The sequence below is a fragment of the Phalaenopsis equestris genome, unplaced genomic scaffold (genome assembly GCF_001263595.1).
Source record: "Phalaenopsis equestris unplaced genomic scaffold, ASM126359v1 Scaffold000511, whole genome shotgun sequence".
NCBI lineage: Eukaryota > Viridiplantae > Streptophyta > Magnoliopsida > Asparagales > Orchidaceae > Phalaenopsis > Phalaenopsis equestris.
In genome coordinates this window covers 222919-245517 of record NW_018164951.1, presented here as the reverse complement: position 1 = coordinate 245517, position 22599 = coordinate 222919, and the positions used below count along the sequence as shown (strand labels likewise).

The 22599-nt window shown below is 32.2% G+C and overlaps 3 protein-coding genes across 8 annotated transcripts in view; all 3 read left to right on the top strand.

Annotated features, from left to right (window-relative positions):
• Nucleotides 1–5506, top strand: part of LOC110028365 — a 37319-nt gene extending 31813 nt beyond the window's left edge. Inside the window, exon 14 of the mRNA XM_020730186.1 lies at nucleotides 5118–5506. Coding sequence (XP_020585845.1) covers nucleotides 5118–5306 — 189 coding nt within the window. The 3' untranslated portion in view covers nucleotides 5307–5506. The remainder of the gene's footprint in view (nucleotides 1–5117) is intronic.
• Nucleotides 5507–6285: 779 nt separating this feature from the next.
• Nucleotides 6286–15325, top strand: LOC110028381 (peptide chain release factor PrfB3, chloroplastic). 2 transcript variants are annotated; one of them, XM_020730214.1, is made up of 6 exons: nucleotides 6286–6592; nucleotides 9656–9876; nucleotides 10047–10247; nucleotides 10880–11092; nucleotides 13104–13278; nucleotides 14912–15325. In XM_020730214.1, the coding sequence occupies exons 1-6, from the start codon at nucleotides 6451–6453 to the stop codon at nucleotides 15208–15210; spliced, it is 1251 nt and encodes a 416-aa protein (XP_020585873.1). In that variant the 5' UTR covers nucleotides 6286–6450; the 3' UTR covers nucleotides 15211–15325. The 2 variants fall into 2 exon arrangements, with proteins under 2 accessions (XP_020585873.1, XP_020585874.1); XM_020730215.1 differs by having other exon boundaries at nucleotides 14904–15017.
• Nucleotides 15326–16151: 826 nt separating this feature from the next.
• Nucleotides 16152–22599, top strand: part of LOC110028320 (folylpolyglutamate synthase-like) — a 63107-nt gene continuing 56659 nt past the window's right edge. For 3 of the 5 annotated variants that reach the window (XM_020730122.1, XM_020730124.1, XM_020730126.1), the window contains exons 1-3: nucleotides 16152–16366; nucleotides 18607–18669; nucleotides 20401–20599. In XM_020730122.1, coding sequence (XP_020585781.1) covers nucleotides 16200–16366; nucleotides 18607–18669; nucleotides 20401–20599 — 429 coding nt within the window. In that variant the 5' untranslated portion in view covers nucleotides 16152–16199. The remainder of the gene's footprint in view (nucleotides 16367–18606; nucleotides 18670–20400; nucleotides 20600–22599) is intronic. The other 2 variants (XM_020730123.1, XM_020730125.1) reach the window with 2 other exon arrangements.

Here is a 22599-nt window from a genome sequence, read left to right as displayed (position 1 = left end):
CACCGAGGATTCCCCTCAGGATCTGTGACATCCCCTACCCTTTATTTCTTTTGGACTCCTGAAAGGATTGTTCTCACTTGAACCACTCTCACTTGTTTTTTTCACGTTCTATATTGAAAACCTAAACTTTGAATTCTTGAAGACTAGAACCATTGATCATTATGGAGAGTTTTCTCGAGTGACTTTCTTCACTTTGGATGTAATTGACTATAGGGGCTTGCCTCTATAGAGAACTTGGAACCTAGGTAGAATAAACTCTATTTAATCTTTGTATTAAATAGAAGAATTTGTCGGTTCGCAGACCAAATGGATGTCACAAATCTCTTAGTTTGCAGGATTGTGTTTGTTACCAGAATCTACACTTTTCTCTTCGAATGTTTAATATTCAGGGTGCCAGACACGATTATGCAAATTATTGGACTAATGAGATCCATTCGGTCTCATTTTTTAAAAAATTAAAACACTACTTTCATAATCTAAACTATATACCTTATAGTTAAATTAAATTTTTAAATCATCAAAAAGTTGACCGACGGGTAGCTATTGTAAATCAGTTCAATCAATCAACTCAACTAGGGAATTATGACCAATAACTACCCTATGGTGATCAACGTGCATATATGCTCAACCAAATTGAGGCTGTAACTCGCCAAGGAAGCTCAAGTCCCAAGATCAAGTTGCTTGAATTACCCATGAGATAAATACGCCTAAGAAGTTCAACTCGCCCGTTGATCAAGTTGACCGACAGAGGCATCACCAACATTTATTTCTTTTAAGACGTAATTCTTGTTAAGGGCCTCTCCCTTTTTCATTGTTCGCAAGTGGATGGATGAATCAAATGCATACTTACGTCTTGCCAGGTCTATTTCTTCTTCAGACATATTCAACTTGCCTAAAAATCTTTTAGTTCAACGAACTCACGTTTTAATAAGGTTGGCTGTTGCAAAATTTCGGCGTTGCTGGAAACATGCATTCTAGAGCAAAGTTCTTCTGTACTCTTCTCTCCAAAGCCCAAATTTGCTTCGGGCAATGCAAGAGTCGTCGTGGGAATTGCTAATAAAGTTTTCTCAGGAGAAAACCTCGCCAATGAAATGGCAAAACTTTAAACTTACCAGTGTGAAGAAGGTTTAGAAAACGACGTGCCTCTAAAAGGCGAGTTCACGCCCACAACCCAAAAAAAAAAACTCTCCATTTCCAAAGGTAGCAAACTTCAAAAAGACCTTTTGTTTGATTTCCTCCCTTAACCAAATTAGCAATTCTATCAGGGAAAATAGACACTTCATTCAAATTCAATCTGCTCATCTCCCACATGGTCATCACCCATGACTCCATGAGCTTGTTGAACGTAAGTTCATTTGCAATTATATGAATATTCATAAATTTTAATGAATGTGTCATACCTGACCCAAGTCCTATTTGTAAAGGCAAAGATAGGCTATTGGAATTTTTGAAGTCCGTCTGAACCAAACTCGATGCAGACAACCTTTTGACGGTCACCCAAGCCTCAAGGAGTTAGTGAATAAATGAACAGAATTTTAGTAGGAGCTAGCTTATGAGATGCAGTTGAAAACCCCTTTGAACACTTGATCTTCTTTTATTTCTTGTCAGAGCCATATTCCCTTTTTCGTTTGACAAACAATCCCTTTTCGGTTCACTATCTGACTATTGAGAAAGTGAAACTCGAAAGAAGAAAACACTTAAGAGGATAGGAGAAAGATTTGAAGAGAAGACCCTAGCACTCGTTCTACTCAATTTGTAAGGATGAAAATGCACAAACTTCAAGAGAATCATGTGAAATTAATAATTTAGTTAAATATCATCATTGTATTATAATATGAATTATTATAATTCTTTTCGTAGTTCCACTATCAAGGAAATGAGAGAACTAGAGAACGAAATATATTTTGCCAAAACTTTATAAACCGCATTCAAAGAGGGTACAATATATGAAGTGGGAGAACTCGCCGCATTGGCTAAATAATAAAGCAAAATCAACTCGTTCAACCAAGGAGTTATGGTCACTAGCTTGCCTGTGATGATTGGCATACATATGCCTAACCAGACTGTGTCATCTCAATAACTCACTAATAAAGCTGAACTTCTCTCACAGCTAAGTTGGCCAACTCCTCGTGAGATCAACACGCAGAATATCAACTCACCCCATGAACAAGTTGACAGACAAAACGAGCATCAAGTTATGCTCGAGGAAATACATTTTATAAAGAACAATTATCTATTTAGGGGGAGATCATGACAATATTAGGTATAACACCCATGCTAGAAGAAGACGATAAATAAAACGATGATATCTCGCGTTTCGAGTGTAATGAGTTCTTGATTTGTAATGCATAAGTCATTCCCTTTATAAATAGAGGTGAGCATTTTAATATAAAAGAGTATCCTTACATATTAAAGAACCTCTTTTTTTTTTTCATTTTTCATTTTTCTCAGTTCTCTTAGCACAAAGCCCTCCTTAGTTAAACTCTTTTTTCTTGTGGTATGAATTTCCAGACATATCAGAATCCAATTTGACCATTTCATATTATTAAATTTATCTCTAGTAATAGGGAAGGATGCCTTTTGAAACCCTAAACTTATTATGATGAAACAATATCAAGTAGATGCGATGATAATTTTTCTCTTTTTTTCTTGTAGAAGTTTTCACATAAATAATCATGTATCTCATGTACGACTTTGTTAAATTATCTTTAGTTTTGTTAATATTCCAAAACACGACCATATTTCATACACATGCTGGCGCAGATGCCTAACAACGTCCGAATTGGGCGCAAAACAGCGCCCCTAGCGGGGCACTTCGAAATAGCTGGGCTGAAGTCCCGCAAAACCTTCCGAGTCTGCTCGAAGCATCGTACAACGCGAAAGCCTGTGAACGCACGAATGCTGGAGTTTGGGCGGTGGATCGCAATCTCGCGTATGGAATAGGGATTGGATCGCAAATCTTCGCGATCCAAAGCTGCTTCATGCATCTTCTACACACTTTCTTCTAGAAAAGTTTTTCTTCTAGATTCTTCTTACCTCCCCATTCTCCTTTCTCTTGTGAAGAACTAGGAGGCTATAATTAGCTGTCCTCTGTGTGTTTGGGGGACAAGTTCTCTTCCCTCTTGTTAGGGTTGTAACTGACGACATGTTGTGCTTCGGTTTTATCTTGCTCCGATGTGATGTTGTAAACTTCAAACTCCTTCGCTACTACTCACCCATCCCTTTTACCATCCCTATCACTCCATTAGCTACCTACCATCCCCGCATTCCTCCACCACTTTACCGCCACCTCTACTTCCTCCACTACCACCTTTGAATCTCTTCTTCTAGCTCTAGCTAGGGTTTCGCCTATTATTGTATTTTTCTTTTGTTGAGCCGTATTGTACCACTATTTTTATATTAATAAATGTTTGTTTTTTGTATTACTCCACATCTCAACTAGTTTCAGTATCACATGCCTTAAAATTCTTTCTTCATAATTTCTCAAGGTTATTCTTACTTTCCCAAATGTCAATTTTTCAAACATTATCCATCAAATTTACTTCATACATATGAAACTGCTTTGCTCTGCTAATCTTTGTTAGTAAATTTTACAAATAAAGAATCTCTTCTCCACTGGACGCCTACCTTCGTAGGCATCACAAATATGGAAGAATTGGAGAAATATTGTTAGTAAATATTTTTTCTTTAAACATATCTGCTATGATAGTTGGGCTGTAAATGAGCCGTGCTTGGCTTGTGTTCGGCTCGTTCGTAATTAGTTCAAAATTGCTCGTTCATGTGCAGTGTGTTCGTCTTCGGCTTGAAATTAATTCAATTGCTCTTTTTATTTTGTGCAATAAAAAGAGCAGAACCATATGACCTTACTAACTATTATGATTTAAATTATATATATATGGTTAAAAGAATGCGTCGGGCCGTGAGGTCTTCAACTCACCTCAAACCCCGTCATGTTTGGGGGGCTATCCATGCACCTAAATATTTGAGTACCCCTACTTAAGGCAACAGTTGCCAGAGATGGGATTCGAACCCCAAACCAGAGGGGACTTATACCGCCGAAGTAGATGCTCTACCAACTGATCTGGGAATAATATTTTATTATATAAATAGTGTCTATGTGTGTGTAATTTCCTTATTTGAGTTAAAATAAGCCGAATACGATCGAACAAAGGGTTGTTCATGTTCATCTCGTTTATAATTCGAGCTTAAACAATTTGTTCATGTTTGACTTGTTTACTTAGCGGATGATTCGAACACGAGCTACTTAATGAGTCGAACACGAGTTGTTCTTGAACAATGAATTTTTTAACAGCCCTAATGATATTTGAGATATAAATTTGAAGGAAAATTTACGTGCATATCACTCAATTACTATGATTTATATATCTAACACCTAAACTTTAATTTTTAGATGTATGCCACTGTATCTATATATTAAAAAGTGTTTAACTTATTAAAAAGTAAAATAGTGGTATTTTTTTTGTGATATGGAAGATTTGAGTGATATAAATGTAAAAGTTATGGAAGATTTACATGCCCCTAAATTCCTATGCATTTACATTTCTAATACCTAAACTACAATTTATACATACTTGCCATCTCACCTTTGCATGAAAATGTGTATTTCACTTTTTAAAAGTTAAAAAGATAGTATTTTTGACGTGATACGAAATATTTGAGTGATATAAATGTAAATAAGTTTAGGCATTAGATATGTAAATACATAGGAATTAGGAGGTATGTATACAAATGCCCTCAAAGTAAAGGAACATGCCTCTCAATTCTTATGTAGTTACATCTCCAACACCTAAACTTCAATTTTTACATATATCCCACATTACATATGCATTAAAACGTTAAAATAGTGGCATTTTTTTATGTGATATGAAATATTTGGGCATTATAATGTGAAAACTAGACTTTATGTATTATTCATGTAAATGCATAGGAATTGGGGAGCTAATTATTTAAATGCCCCAAAAAGAAAATTTAGGCGTTATATATGTTTAATACATAGGATTTGGGTGGCGTGTATGTAAATGCCCCAAAGTTCAAATACATGCTTCTATTCAGGTGAGAAGATATGCTAATCTGTAAAAAAAATATAATACTTACAGGTGATACATGATATGCGACGAATGATTGAGCCATCAAAGACCATATTTGTAGCCTGTGAGGAAGAAATGGAGGAGGCTCTTTCTGCAGCCAAAATGGGGGTGCGAACATTCAGCAGTGAGTGGCTCATGAACTGTGTTATGAGACAGGAACTTGATCTGGACGCTCATCAATTTGCAGAGTCCCTCTAGAACTCAAACTTCAGTGTAAAAATCAAGTTTTTTTTTTGGGCCTTTTGTGCCAAAATTAGTAGTAATGGTAGATTTTGTGCCCTGACTTTAGAGGCTGTCGAGTAGGTCTAGCTTGATAGAAGCCAAAAATTTCAATCTGTTTATGGTGTATTATTGAATTTATAATTAAATCGAATTTCATGGTGTTGACATATTAGAAGTAGATATATTCAATGTCTTTGAATTATCTTTTGCCAAGGATTTTGTTCTGTATGGATTAATCTTATGGATGCATAAAAAAGTTGCAGTGGTAAGATGGTTATGTGAGGTGCTCTAAAGCCTAGCACCAATTAGGGGTGCAAGTGAGCCAAGCTTACTAGTGAGTTGGCTTGGGCTTGTCAAAATAAGTGGCTCATGAATTGCGCTTGATGAGCTAACAAGCTAAGCTTCACTTAATCTCGACTTGATTCGTTGGCTTGTGTGCGGACTTATTTTAAAAAATGGTTAATTGAAAATATATTTGAAATACAGTAAAAATTAATAATTTTCTTTAAGTTATTAACAATGGTAAAAATAATTATATTTTACATTTCATATTAAGTGATTTTTCATTAATTATTTTTTAATTTTTTATTATATTTGTCATTCATTATAATACTAGTTAAAAATTTTTTTTTTCTATTATAATTTTTCCATGCTTTATTTTTTATTTTAAAAAATAAATTATTTTTCAAAACACTTAAAATATTTAAAATTTATTCTGAGTGATTTTAACAATAATTAATTATGTGATGTATATAGAATATGTTTAATTTTAAATAAAAATATAGAAAATAAATGAGCATTTACAGGCATATAACACAATTTTTACGTATTGTACAATTAAAGTTCCATATTTATAGCGCTAAAATCATTAATATCAATTAACTGAAATAGCATGATTTTAATTTGGCTTTACGTATCGGTTTTTCTTGACCTTTGCGATGCTCTCAGCCGTCGGATTGAAATGAGCACCAAGCCCAAAGCAATCGGACCACTCATCGCCGTACGTTGTAAGATTTCGACTATGTGAGCAGCAACGCGCCAGCCCTCCCTTTTTCCCAAATTTAACTCGCGGTGCTTAAATGGCATCTCGTTTCCCTCCTCACCACCTCTGCTCGCTCCAATGGCGAAATCGCCCTCGGCGGGAAACCCGACGGCTTTCCGGCCAAGAATGGTTGCACCGGTGAGAGTCCATTTCTCTTTGGGCTCTTTTCGTGCTGCTCAGTCCATGCAGAGAAGGAACGCCAAAATATTTAAAGAGTTGGGTACGTCACTTCTCTCTCAATTGATGGACTTTAATTTTTGTTCTTGAAGTGTTTTATATAAAAATGTGTAGCTATGGAAGAGTTTGGTTATAGGTTCCATAGGTTTTTTATCTGCTGAGATGTGCCTATTTTTCTTCTCCTGCTTCGGAATAGGACGTTGCAGTAAAATGTTAAATATGTTTGTAAAAACTTATTGCATTTGTTGATAATTTTGCTGATTATTTCTTTTAATTTACTTGAACTGGTTCCACTTTCTACGGATAATGTTAAATCTCTTCAAGAACTTGCAACAGAATCGAAGGAAGATGTTGAAGCTTTTATTTCTCTTGTGGATGAGGAATACTTGTGGTTAGAAAATTAGTGACCTTAATTCAGATACTTAGCGTAAATAGGAGCATATTGATTTCGTTTCAGTCTATATATGATTTAGCTTCTTTCTTTAGCTTTCTGTGATTTTGCAGGTAAATTTGTGTAAGGATCGAGCTGAAAATAAGTTTTGATTGTTTGCAAAAATGATGTTATTTAATTTAATGTTTTTTAGAGATGATTGTCGAGGACTTTGTAATTTAGGGGCATTTACATATATACTATCAAATTCTTATGTATTTACATATTTAGCACCTGAATTTTCCTTTTTACATTAATACACCCAAATCTTTCATATCACATAAAGAAATACTTCCATTTTTAAATTTTAAAAAGTAAAATACACATTTTTATGCATAGGTAAGGTGGTATATATTAAAAATTAAAGTTTAGCTGTTACATATGTAAATACGTAGGAATTGAATGGTATGTATGTCTTCCTATAATTTATGCTTTACTTTAATGTTTGCCACTATTATGAGTTAAAAATTACTTCGTCTTCGTCTCAAAAGACATAGGCTTTAGAATGAGCCCGTTTTCTGTACACACACATTCAAAAATACGAGCCTCCTCGATGAACTTACCCCTAGGAAGGCACTTCAATATCTAAGTTAGCGATCAATCTTAAACGGCACAAAAGACACTCAATGAAGCTTCCTTCAAAGAAATGAATGAGGATAAATGAGACAGATGTTTCCTTAGGTTCCGTTTGGGATCTTTTTTATTTTTATTTAAATTTTTTATGTTTATACTTTGGTATGTTTTAACATGCTTAATTGTTTTTTTAAAAAAATCAAAACAATTTTTTATGCATTTTGATTGTTTTTAAAAGTAAGCTAATTTATTTTTGAAATCAAAAAATAAAAACATACAAAAAAATACAATAAATGAAGATATTTTAAAACTAAAGCAAAAAAAAAAAAAAAAAAGATCTTAAACAAACACTTAATTTTTAGCGCTCATTTTTTGCATTAGAAGGATTTTTTTGCTCTTTGATGAAGTGTACGGTGGATAATTGAACCATTTCATCCTTAACATTCATGTTGGACTAAAACACCCCTCTCTTAGTGCTATTTTGTTTCTATGAGTGATTAAATGGTAAAATTCACTCCATATCAACATTGTGCTGTACCATCACTTTCTTGGAGATAAATCATAGTAAATAGTGTGATGAAGGTTTTTGAACACTAGATTTGTGTAGTAAAAAATCCATATTAGGCTGCCAATAATCTTGAAACTTATGCTTAATTCTACGGATTCAATGAAGGTTCATTCACAAATCTTGATAAAATTTGATGATGTTCATGTCAAAGGGATCATCATCCATTTTTTATATAGCCATATGAGGATCTCAAAGTCATCATCCTTGATATTTTTGGTTGAAAAATTGTGATTAATCAAGAGCTTTGTACCTTTAAGGGCATATCAATCATACACGTTAGTTCTTCGGCCACATATTATGTTAAACCCTTCTCATTTTACCCTGTTGTGTCGGGATAGTTTTATCCATTCTAAGTTGTATCAAACTAGTTAGGGCCATTTGGCCTATTGTTTGATGGGTTCACGATCTATGCTCAACGTTTTAGAGTTCATAGGTTGATCATGCAGTCTAGGCTAATATAGGCAATAGTTCAGCCTGAAAAAGTCAAATTAGGCTTCGAGAAGTAAACGAGACGAACGTGGACAAATTTTTTTCGCGAACAGTTCGTTCGATTCGTTCGATAAGTAAACGAGACGAACGTGGACAAATTTTTTTCGTTCAATTAGTTAAAAACACGAACTGTGATGCGTTCGTTCGTGTTCAAATCGTTATTGTTCGAAATATAAAATAATTAAAAATAATTATATATATATGTATAATTTATGATATTTAAAAAAAAAAAGTTATATAATTAATATAATATATTATTTATATATATTAATATTAGGGGTGTCAAACTGGCTTGTTGTTCGCGAACAACTCGTGTTTAGCTTGTTCGTTAAGAAACTAACACGAACAGTGACTTCACGAACAATTTCAAACACGAGCTTATTTCAAACAAACTAAATTTCAAACGAACCGAATGCAGATCTCGATGATGGCCTTTGTTCGTTCGTGTTCGGTTAGTTTACACCCCTGTGTGTGTGTGTGTGTGTGCGCGTGTGTGCATGCATGCATGCATGCATGCATGTATGTATATCATATTTAATTAAGTATATTAATTGGTCTGATAAACTTTTGAGTTGAGAATTATATGTTATGAGATGCTTCTCCATTGCACTTTGTGTATGCGCCAATGCGCTTTCTGATTAACTTGTGAAATGGCTGTAGAAGCGTTAATCATATCAGATTACCCATCATGTAGTTTTGCACGGTTGTTGGGTATGTTTCATGGTTGGAAGATTTACATGCATACCACTCAATTTATCTGTATTTACATATCTAACACTTAAACTTTAATGTTCGCATATACGCTGCCTTATCTATGCATGAAAAGTTGTATTTTGCTTTTTAAAAGTTTAAAAAATAATTATATTTTTAATGTAATATGAATGTAAATAGCAAAATTAAGATGTTAGATATGTAAATACATATTGAGTGGTATGCAAGTAAAAGCACCTTTATGGTTTGCTAATCTTCTTCAATCTGGTTTTATGCCATCTCCTATTACCTCCTTTTGATCTATTGACCCTTTTTTTTTAACCATTTCATTTTAGGCTTATTTTCATTAAAGAAAAAGATCGAAGAGACTGTCAATCGTGCCGAAATGATGGCTCCAGGGGCAATGAAGTTCGAAGAAGAAAGAAGGATTAAGCAAGAGGAGGTTCTTCGGGAATGCAATCTGTGGGATGATGATATAACTTCGTCTAATGAATCTCTTAGTGCCTTTGCTGATTCTATTAAAGCTGTCAACAATCTCAAAGACATGTGGCATAAGGTGCTCTCCTCTAACAGATTAGCATGATGTGAGTTCATTTGATCAAAGTTTAAATTCCATAGTTATCTGTGTTAATTGGCTGCCAAATATCTGTATATTTGCATATTTTTTGTTGAGGATATTTTTCAATATTAAATTTGGTTTCAGAGTTTTTATTGCTTCTTGTGTAGGCTGAAGAGGCGAAATTGATTACTCAGTTGGCTGAGATGGATATTATAAACGGTCGGCTCTTCGAGCAAGCATATAGTGCATCGTTGGATGTTAATGATTTCCTCGATCGCTACGAGATGTCTAAACTACTTAGGGGTCCATATGACAAAGAAGGTGCTTGCATGATCATTAGAGCTGGAACAGAAGGCACCGCTTCTGAGGTTTAAATGTCAACTCTTTTTTTTTGGGGGCATTTATATACATAGCATACAATTCTTATCTATCTACATCTCACACCAAAATTTTCATATTTACACATATAGCACTGAAATGTTTAATATTAAATAAAATAGCACTATTATCACATTTTAAAACTGAAATAATCTTTTTCATGCATAAGTTTAAAGTACCAAAATACTGTGTGTAAATATGAAAGTTTAGGTTTGAGATAAGTAAATAGTACGAATTGTGTGCTACATATGTAAATTTCCCATTTTGTTTTAAAACTAAGCTATAGTAATTAAAGATGATTTTTTCTCCCCTAGACTTGCTGCATATTTTGTATGCACAAAAGTTAAAACTGCTTTGAAATGTAACTTAATATCTTTAAACATTTTGGGGGCTGGAAGCATTTACATTTGTATCACACATTTCTTATCTATTTACATATAATTATATTTACATCAACAATACCGCCATCATTATCTTTTTAAAAGGGAAATACACTTTTAATGTATAGATTTATGACAGCAAAGTGTTTTACAGGTAAATATTAAACCTTTGGTTTTAGATATATAAATCCTAACGAATTGTGTGGTATGAATGTAAATTTCCCCTTTTCTTTCTGTTACAGATGTGGACAGAAACAATCCAGCTTATGTATACCAGATGGGCTGAAAAAATTGGCCACAATGTGACAGGTTCGGAGACATTTCCTTCTTCGGGAGGCGGCACCAAGTTAGCCACCATTGAGTTTGAAAAGGAGTGCATGTATGGTTACCTTTCTGGAGAGCAAGGAATCCATAGAATGATCCACAGCTCTCTTGATGGATCTATTATTCGTGAGGTAATTATCTCCATGTCCCTTTAAATCTTAAATTTACATGACCTTTTTAGCACCTTTATGCTAAGAATTTGATGATACTTAATTTAAAACATTGAGAATAAAAGAAGTTATAAATAACAGTCCATGAAATATTCAAATTATTCTAATTGATGGTTACGGTTGATGTCAATAAAGTTTCAATTTTGGAGTTTTAGCCGTTTCTAATATCTTATATGTCAACTAATGATGCCTCCTTTACAAAGAAAAAAATAGGATAGCCTAAATGATCACTTTTATTTTAATTATTAATTATTTATTATTTATTTTGTTTTGTTTATTTTGAACTTTGAAATTAAGCATGTTTATTAGTGGTGATCATTTTTTAAAATACTAAAAAATATAAATATTATTTTAAATGTTTTAAAAACAAGATAATTTGGTTTAAAAATGAAAAAAAAAACTTAAAAAATACATCAACTAATATGTTTTTAAAAATAAATGTAAAAAAATAATAATAAAAATAAAAATGGTCCCAAAAAAGTCCTAAAAGTGTTGTGAAAGCCCTAAACACATTAAATGAACTACTTTGTTCCATGATTGAGTTTATGTAGGCCTTTTGTTCTTAGGGGAAAAACTAAGCTCCGCAACTTAATATTATAAATCATAATATTTTTCCCTTTTATTTTTAATTTGTGTTTGTAATGATTAAAGCTTTCAAACGTGGGAGGTAAGCTTGCATAGCTTGGCCCAATACTAGGATTCAAACTTGTACACTTTTTCTTTTAATAGATTTGAAATATACTTATTAACCGATTCATATAACATATAATCAAAATATAAATGTCGTTTACTTCCAACCTTGTATTTATCATGGTATATATGGCTGATGTTTTGGTGAGTTTGACCGAGTTTTCTTTGATAAAGGCTCAAAATTATTGGATTCAACTCAATTTTAATTCTACCAATTTCTCAAACTTCAGAAGAGAAAGACAGATGAAGGGATTGAACATGACAAACTTTTGTGAGAATTGCAATATACTTGTTCATGAATCTGCTGCTACAACACAACTAATTTTCCAGATATGATCACATATAAGAGGAGAATGTCAAAATGGTTCTTTGACTTTTTGCAAGGGGTCATTTTAATCTCAGAGTCTATAAAAGTGTTAATTTAGTCCTTAGATTTTTTTAATGGGGGTTAAAAGAATTCTTTTTGTGGACTATTTCAGGCCATGAATATGAAACTAATGAGACACTTTTTTTAGACTCTCGGACTAAAATAGTCCATGTAAATAGTAGGGGGACTATTTCGTCACTTTATATAATATTATTAGTCAGCCTGATTTAGATAACTAGTGTTCCACTATAAACTTAAAATCTACTAAAAATAAGGTTTGACCATATTCTTAGCTTGAAACTCTAGCCAAATGCCTTCAGCTGATTATGAACAACTTCAAAACACGACCGAGCCTTTCGTTCAAATAGTAAAAGCCTAATGATAAGCTATCAACTCTCACCCCATATGACACACTTGGAAAGAACTTTTTCTTCTTACACTTCACATGGTCACAACAATATTACAATTTGTTTTTGGAATTCATCACTGTTTCTGCAGGTCTTCTGCTTCCAACGGACTATCATCGTCTTTCCTTAATTTATATAGAGTAGTGAAATGATCCATGAATTCAAGGCTCCTTCTCTGTAATTTATCGCTCATAATTTCAATATATATATATATATATATATATATATATATATATGTATGCATAGATTGATAGAAAAGTGTCAAATTAGTCCCGGACTTTTTTAATATGGGTTGAAATAGTACCTGTGAGGATTATTTTGGCCTCCATTAAAACAGTTTGTAGACTAATTTAAAACTTTTATAACTCTTAAGACTAAAAGGACCCAATGTAAATATTGAGGACTATTTTGACATTTTACTCATATAATATACATAAAATAACCTGTGCTGACAAATATTAGGTGGATTTCCCTTTACCCGACTGACTGTTATGTTTTTATTTGACAGACTTGTTCAGCAAGCATAGATGTGATTCCTCTTTTCCTTGAGAATATGGCTGATTATCACATAGATGATAAAGATATGGAGATATCTTCCTCATCTCAAGAGGAAACTTTCTGTAAAAGCAGAACTACAGTCAGCATCCGTCATATTCCAAGCAACACAGTTGTGCAGTGCTCAGGTACTGTCTTGCTAGCTTATGCATATGCAGTATTTTATTTAAGGAAAATTTACATAGTTAGCACGTATTTCTTATGGATTTACATCTCACACCTAACCTTTCATATTTACATACATAGCACTTTGACGTCTTAAACCTATGCATGAAATGGTGTGTTTTACTTTTTGGAAAGTAGTAATAATGCTATTTTTTATTTGATATAAGAGATTTGAGTGCAATGTGTGCATATATGAAAATTTTTGTGTGAGATGTAAATACATAAGAATTGTGTGCTGTGTATGTAAATCCCACTTTATTGAAAATTGGTTTCTGGTCTCATTTAGAAACATCACCTCTGATTAAGCCTCATAAAATCATGTATTAGAGGTGTAAAGGAGCAAATTCAAGTAGACTCCTTTGTTTGGCTTAGATTGCTCGGTGAGAAAAGATTTGTTGTTTGCGTTTCACTTGTTTGTTTATGGAGCTAGTTACAAATTATATAAATTTATATGTACAGGAAAACAAGTAATCATATATCTCGAACATAATATGATTTGCGTATATTTTTGCATATATTTAACCTTTATCAAGCTATTATTGAGCGAAAGATAATGCTGCAATGATGTTTGGTTTGTCAGGGAGTCAAAATTGAGGTACTTATCATGCTAAATATTTTAGTTTGGTAAACAAATCCTGTTATGATTATTAGGGGTGTAAACGAACCGAACACGAACGAACAAAGCTTTTGTTCGTGTTCGGTTCGTTTAAAATTTAGTTTGTTTGAAATAAGCTCGTGTTCGTTTCTTAACGAACGAGCCGAACACGAACCGAAAATTTGACATCTCTAATATTAATATATAAAAATAATATTATATATTAATTATATAACTTATATTATATAAATATACAATATCTATATTAGTATATTACTACTATAGTATATTAATATATTATTATTATTATTTTATTATATATTATAATTTATAAAATTTAATGTTTTAAAATATAATAATTTTTTTATATATAATTATTTTATATTTCAAACAATAATGATTCGAACACGAACGAACGCATCACTGTTCGTGTTTGGTTCGTTTAACTAACCGAACGAAAAAAATTTGTTCGTGTTTGTCTCGTTTACTTATCGAACGAATCGAACACGAACTCGTTGACGAACCGAACACGAACTGTTCGCGAACAACGAGCTTTTTTGACAGCCCTAATGATTATGCAAAGTAGAGGGAAAACATTTTGATATCTCAACTCTATGAAATTAGATTTGCTTTGAGATTCTTGCGATAAACCTGTATTACACTTGTCTCCTGCATGTTTGCACAATGTTGATTGCATACTTTCTTATTATTAGGTGACATTAGTAAAAAATAAAAAAATAAAAGAAAAAAAGAAAAAAATTGGGAAAGCTTTACAGTATTCTTTCTTCGATTAAGTTCTAATTTCAGAAGGAATATTTACATAATACCACTCAATTCTTATGTAAATGCTTATTTCACTTTTTAAATGTTAAAATGTTGTTATTTTCTATGTGATATGAAAGATTTAGATGTTATAAATGTAAAAAAAATAAAGTTCAGGTGTGTTAGATATGTAAATATGTAAAACTGCAATTTGTTTATACGAATCTAAAGGCATGCAGGTGAGAGGAGCCAATTTGCAAACAAGATGAAAGCTCTCAATCGCCTCAAAGCAAAGCTTCTTGTGATGGCAATGGAAGAGAGAACCGAAACAGAAACAACTACGATAAAAAATAATGATTTATTGAAGAAAACTAATAATAATTATGAGACAAGGAGGTATATGCTTCGCCCTCATAAATCAGTACACGATTTAAGAACTGGAGTAACATTGCATGAGCTCAGTTCTGTTCTGAGTGGAAACATTGAGCCGTTTATAAGAGCTCATATCAGTCAGAGAGGAGGAAGAAAGGTTGTATAATTATTCATATATTTGATTTTCTTTTTTCTAAGATCTTTATTTGTTATGTACTTTGTGGTTGGATACTTTGGATTTCTTATAAATTTATCATTGTTGTATGAGTGAATTACAAACTTGGGTGTTCTTATAAATAATCAATTGATTGATGAACATGTTTGAGTAGTTTAATGTCTGATTGGTTCATGGTCATAAATAATAGGAAGATTCCAATGCATACCACTTGATTCTTATGTATTTACGTATCTAACACCTAAATTTTGGTTTTTACATCTGAGACCTTATATATATCTATGAGAAGGTGTATTTCAATTTTTAGAAGTTCGAATGGTGATATTTTTTATGTGATGCAAAAGATTTGCGTGGCATAAATCTAAACATCAAATTTTGGGTGTTAGATATGTGAATACATAGGAATTCGGTGGCATGTAGGTGAAGAAGTTTAATTTAGGCTAGCTAATGTATTTATTTAAGATTTAATTATAATTTTATTTAATATATGATTATATAGAAATTTTATTTTTAATACTGAACCAAAACTATTTGATTATGCTTATCCGAATGTTTTATTTATTTAATGGTTTATTCCAAGTTATATTTATGAGCCCGCAATAGACTGTTAGTAGGGTCAATAATTTCTTTGACAATGATTATATGCTAATATTTATTTAAATTTCTCTCAAAAATAATATTTTATTTTTTACATTTACGTAAATAAAAATAAACTATCATGTTTTAAATATATATTTTTAGGGGGATTAACATACATATCACACAATTCTTATGTATTTATATTTCTAACATCTAAACATTCATTTTTAGATACATAATATTTCATTTTTTAATATTATATAAAAAATATCATTATTATTTACCTTTTAAAAGTGAAATACATCATATATATATATATATACAAACACATATTTATGTATATGACACATTTTCAATGGTTACGTTTAGCCGATTAGCATGACTGCCTCTTCCAATGGCTCATGGAAATACCATATCTCCATCTATCTCCGCGTGCTCACCAAACAAATATACGCCTTTCACATCGGTCTCAATTTTATACCTCTGGTCACGTGGTTCCAAGTTCAATCCTTTACTCGGAATCAAAGCGGCAGGCGGCGGCTCTACGCGGAGAATTTCACCGGCGAAGGTGAAACCCTAGCTTATACTTATACTTCTTTTTGTCCCCATTAGCATTTTGATGCACTGGAATTGGATTCGGACTCTCGCGTTTTGCTTCGTAAGTTCGATGTTGAAATTGGATTCATAGAAGTAGCATGATTTGCGGAAGGAGTATAAAAAATTATCTGCTTAAGTTTATGGGACTGATACACGTTTGATTCATGTTATTAGTAATTGGTATCTCTGTCAAAGTATTCTTTTTGGTCGATATTAAATAAAGTTAGCATTGTTGTAGATTGATTACTACGCTACTTTATCAAAAACTATGCTAACTTGCATGGGGCTCTCAAATGAGCTTAAACCTACACCGATAATTCTAACGGGCATCCAAGTGACCGAAATGCTTATAAAATTAATTTAGACATACCTTAGAAATTATGATTTCAACCCTGATAAGACAAATGGGGCGAGGACCTGAGCTTAATCTTATTGATACTGTATTGATCTCATGTCATGTTGAATCATCTCAACACACTTTAAAGATGTTCCATATCACAAATCAAAATCAACCCTACTTAATTAATATGTTGCCTTGCTTATAGGGCGAGGTTGTAAGACTCATTATAACTCATTATTGTCCAATTCTATTATATGAATTGTTAGTCCCACACACGGTTATGTCCAAAAATAGGGTTGTAAGTTACAACTTTCTGGGCAACTCACAGATAGATCTGTTAACGTAAAACTTCAGATCAAGTTAATTATAAATATCGAACTTAAATTAAGAACTTAAATGATGTATAATGATTGTCCCATTTATGTAAGCTTCCAATTTTACTAAATTAATTTGATAGGCATAATGCCATCTAGCCTATCAAACAAAACCTAATTAGGTGCGTTACTTTACAATAGCTCCCATTAGTAAACTTTTTTTATTGTCGAGTTTATGAGTCTTGCTTAAGGGCTTTCAAGCATATTTAGACTCCATGCCGTCAGCTTGGGAAGAAACAAAGCTAACAAATCCATTAAATCTGAACTTAGTTTTTCCAATAGATGTAAACTTTATTTTGCATCGATTCAAAGTTAGCAAACCCATCAAATTATGCTTAATTCACTTACCTTATAATCAATATAAACCCTAAACCTAAACTAAAATTGAGCCAGCTCTTGTACTAATGAGCCTATCAATCAATGCCAAACACACCAATCAAAACTAATGTTTCTTAAATGTGCTTGTTTGAATCATTCTAAAATCCTTTGACAATTGATATTCATGCCTTGCCTTTGGGCTCCTGTTTATATATCTAATATATTAGATATAAAAGTGGCCATGCTTTGTGCCTATGAACTCTTCAATGAGATTGATTAGATCAGCTTTTTTCTAGTGAATGAGTTGGCATCAATTTCAATAGGATGCTTCGACATACAAATACATTTCTATCCCAGTCTGTTCTTACTTGCGAGAGGTGGAACCAATGGATGCTAAACAAGTTTCCTTGACTTGTAGCTTATATCCTTTGACATTGGTAGATTGGATACGCCGGTATACCCGAGATGATAGGATCATGAGATTTTGATCGGGTCTACTTCAGTTCTTCCAACCATTAACCATGAGTTAAATTTAAACATAGCATTAAATTTAATTCCTAAAATCGATCTTAAGTGACCTCCTTAAAAAGGTAATTAGTTTTAGGGCTTTTGCTCATTGGAAGTTTTGAACTTAGATCTAAATAAATCTAGGTTTAAATATCAGTGAAATTATGGCAAATTCCAACCTAATCTTCATCAGAAAAAACCACTTTCGAGTTTTCTCATTCCATATGGGAGATTAACGAGGGTAAATGCTGGCTTTTCTCAAGTGATTAGTAATGGAACAAAGAAAGGATGTATCTAGTAGCATTTGATGCGAATTTAAAAAAAAGGGGGATAGAGAGAGCTAAATCCGCTATATTGGCAGTAGTTCAATGAAATAAAATTAAGTTAGATATATCGAGGTTTTGAAATTGCCAAGATTTCTTGAATTTCCAACTCATAGTTAATTTATTTAAAGTTCCAATTGAAAGCTTTTCGGGATTTAGATGTACATTAGCTTATAATGGTCACCATAAAATTTTTATTGCTTTGGAAAGATGAGCATTAATTGAAAGCTAAAGATACGATCAAAAGTTGCTCAATTTGTGGGCTAATATTGATTGTAAATTCTTGCCTTATTAAATAGTTGTTTTTAAAGCTGTTTGAAGTTTTTTATTTAACTTGGTCCAAAATTAGATTATTTTTACACAGCGCAACCCAAGTCAAGAAGGAGAAGAAGCCACCCAAAATTGGGGCAAGGTATGAATCTCTTCATGTAAATCATATGACTGATATGCAACATCTAATGACAATACTAGATTGATGACATGTGCATGCAAGGATGTGAGTCCCACACTCACAAGCCACCCAAAATTGGGGCAACAACACCTGCATGGCATTAGCGCATCTCTTCATGTAAATCATATAAATGATACAAAACATGCGTTAAAAATGTTAGAATGCCAACATATCTTAATTACTACTAACATATCCTTAGAGGATGAGATGATGAAGATTATTGAGTATGAAAGCCATATACAAGTAAAAAATGCATTTTAGATGACTAACTTCAAAGAAAGCTAGTCCAGGCAGAGGCTCTTACTTTCAAATATGGCCAGACTTTGAAATTCAAATCTATTTTTTTATTACTTTCTTTTTTAACAAATTCATTGAAATGCCTGTTTTTTTTTTATGAATTTGTACGCCAAGAAACCGAAAATTAAAAAATACATTTCACCATCTTTAATAGGCAAAAATTTTTTTGCTTTCACATTCAGTATTGATCTTATAAGTTTGCTCATTCATCTCATTAACTATAGTATATTTGATTTGTTTGACTATATATTCAGGATTATTTCAGCGCCCTTTGAATGCTTAGGTTCTTAATTATGAGCTTTTATTAGAAATTTAGGTTCACAATCAAGAATAGATTCAATTTTTTATTGGGAGCTAAAATTTGCCTTCAAGATCATATGCAAGTTTAGATACTCAATTTGAATGGCACATTTAGATTGCAATGGAAGTTTATTTTTGGCTTCAAACTCAGTTTCAAATTCAAACATCTGCTCTTGTTTGGATATTGATTTAAGAATATGTACTAATGTAGGTATATATTCAGACTTGCATAACATGTTAAGAATCCACTTGTAACTTTAAGTATTTATTTAATTCAACTTCAAGAAAATATTCATATTTGATTAGCAAACATACATGAATCAAGAAACAATGTAATTTTATTTCAGTAATCGCTATTCAATGATTTTTACATGCCTCAGGGGTCCTATCTATAACCCATGAAACGCCAAAAGTAAGAAATCCCTTAGAATTCTATAAGATTCAGTAAAAATTTTATGTTCAAATTTTGCCAGCATTCAGTTGGAGTCAATTTGGTGTTTAATAAATTTCAATTGAATATATTCACAAATGGAAAAAAAAGGCAACAAAAGCATCTGATGTGGACTTTGGAAAGTATTGGCTTCATCCTCCAAGCCTTTAGCTGAATCATTTTTAGGGTTCTCAAAAGGTTCTCAGGATTGTATGTATAAATTAATGTGAGTGTAACGAGAATCAGAAGAACACAACAGTTATGGAAAAACAGCAATAGAAGACTGCAATTTTTTTTATTTGCATGTCTCCTCATCTCTATGAAAGCTTGACTGTCCTATTTGTGATTTTTTTAAATATTATCACTTACCTTTTCCTTCTTATAACAATAGCTTTCTTTGGTGTCTCAATTATGCTTTTACTTAAGGTCTTACTATTTTAATATATGATTGATGATTCCTCTAGAATCACTGGGTCTACTTGCTCAAAAATTGGATAAAAGTTTCAAAATGGTTTGCTTACTGTTCTGTCTAACCTTTAGACTTCTCTATTTTAGATGACTATATTGTATTAAATTACTTTTAATTCATTAATTTTGACATTGGCTTTCTTACATTAGAAAATCTCACAGAAATTTGTGTGCTGTTTTTTTTCCTTGCTCTACAGGACCCAAGAAAGAGCCGATCTAGGTTTGCAATATCTGGAAATGGGAACTAATGGACTTCTTGATTGTCAGCAACAAGATTTACTTTCCTCCTCATATGAAGCTGCCATGGAGGCCCTTTCCTCTCTAATCACTAAACGGAAACGTGGAAATGGATCAAAAAGGACTGAAAAATTTGATCAGATGTTTGGGTATCTTCAGGTATTTTTTATTTCAATTGGGGTATCTTATTTTTAGTTTTAATACTTTCATCCCATGAGTAAGCAAGGCATTCCATATAAAAAATGAAAAACAAAAGAAGAAAAAAAGGTACACCTGAGCACATGAGTATATGGGCCATGGAAGGGTTTGCCTTGACTAAATCCGAGTTTTATCTACAACCAACAATAGGTTGCCTTAGGATGTCCCAGTGGCCTAACATGATAACCATTTTATGGCTTTTTCTTAATTTTTAAAATCTCAAGTTTTGCATCCTAACTGTCATTTTCTTAATTGTATTTTTGTTCTGATTCCTAAAGAACTACCATATATTAAAGCATGCTACTCTGAAGTCAGTATCTTAGGTATCAAATGGTAGAACATGTGAACATGTGGGCTAATTTTTTTATCAAATTCAGCAAAATCCAGATGAGTTGATAGTTATATTGTATGTACTCATTAATTTCTTGCTTTTAGCTTTTGTTAAAGCCGGCTAATTTTAAAAAATAAAGATTGTTTTATTACTTTAAGATACACCAAGAGGAGAGGAGGTTGAATTGAGCATGCACTTTTCACATTTTAGAATTTCCTTGTGAAATTTGACTAATTCAATCCACATAGTAAGCATGTTAGATATAATATAGATATAATACATAGCGGAAACGTATAAAATACAATATATTATATATAACAAAATTTGATCAAGTCAACCTGAGCAGATATTAACAAGAGAATACTATGTATTGAAGCTTGAATGATATGGAAGTGATGTAATCAAGTAAGCACGAATTTAGTAAATTTTTTTAATCACACTAGGTATTAGGCTTCGACAATAAATAAATTCCAAGAAACATATAATAAGTTTCCTCAATATGCACAATTATGATAATGATATCTTTAATGCTATGGACAATGGTAATGATGAATTTAGAGCATAGTATTAGTGTTAATGTAATAGATAAACATATGAGCGCGTAATACTTGGATCAACACAATAATATGTAGAGCAAGTTCTAGTTGATTATACAAAATTTTATGTTTATTGTAATGACACAAAGCTAATGAATAGTATAGCAATCTGAGATTCAAAATTAGGATAACTTTGCAATATTAGCATGTGATCTTATAAACATCCAAAACATCACTAGAATGTAAGCAAAACAAATAATTTTGTATAAATCTAGCTAGAGAGCAAATATGATAATATTTATTTAGTTTGGCCCGTCCCTAAGCATCTCCTAGCATGCAATTACGTTACCAGTTCACTCCCTTATTGATTAATATGTTGAGAAACTATAAAAAATTTCAAAGGGGAAAAACACATTCTCCTTGGTTATGGATAAGATTACCCCTCTAATCCAACGTTTAGAAATTTTAAGAATCTTATTTAAAGTCTTATAAGATTTTGGTGGTGACTAAAGTTATCAATAGTAGTTAAAAGAGCAATAGATCTTTTGTACAGTGATTGCATGATAATAGAACGCAATGCATAAATACAAACTAAAAGATTGAAAGACAATTTTACAATAGTTTTGCTTAAGGAATTTTGATGATTGATGAACTATTAGATTTTTTCTCTAAGATTTTCCTTGATACCCCAAAATTTTCTTTTTTTTTAAAAGTAATTTTAATGGAATTATTCATGTTTTTATGCTGTAAGAGTAAAACAACTCACGGTGTGCCTCTAAAATTGAAAAAAAAAAAAAAAAATCTAGCAATCCTGACTAGAAAATATAGTCATTCTACACAAAAAGGTATCTTGTTGGAGATTCAGTAAGTAGTTGACAACTAGCTATTAAGTTAGAGTCTAGTTGTTAACAATTAGTTTCTACCTGTGTATTGCTTTCGTTGCTCTCAGTCACTTAGCGACTAGCTGCCAACTTTTAGTGGAGGTTCACTAACTTAATGGAAAGCCAATTTTATACATATCATGGTATTAATTTTTCATTCATGGTAATAGTTTTTCTTCCAATCCTTTATGTAACCACAATGATATGGGCTTA

Excerpts from the sequence above, each read along its gene's own strand:
- LOC110028381 (XM_020730214.1), top strand. The coding sequence starts at position 6,451 with ATGGCGAAATCGCCCTCGGCGGGAAACCCGACGGCTTTCCGGCCAAGA. Across the intron at positions 9,877-10,046 it reads TCAAAGACATGTGGCATAAG|GCTGAAGAGGCGAAATTGAT; the intron begins GTGCTCTCCTCT and ends CTTCTTGTGTAG. Across the intron at positions 13,279-14,911 it reads CACAGTTGTGCAGTGCTCAG|GTGAGAGGAGCCAATTTGCA; the intron begins GTACTGTCTTGC and ends AAAGGCATGCAG.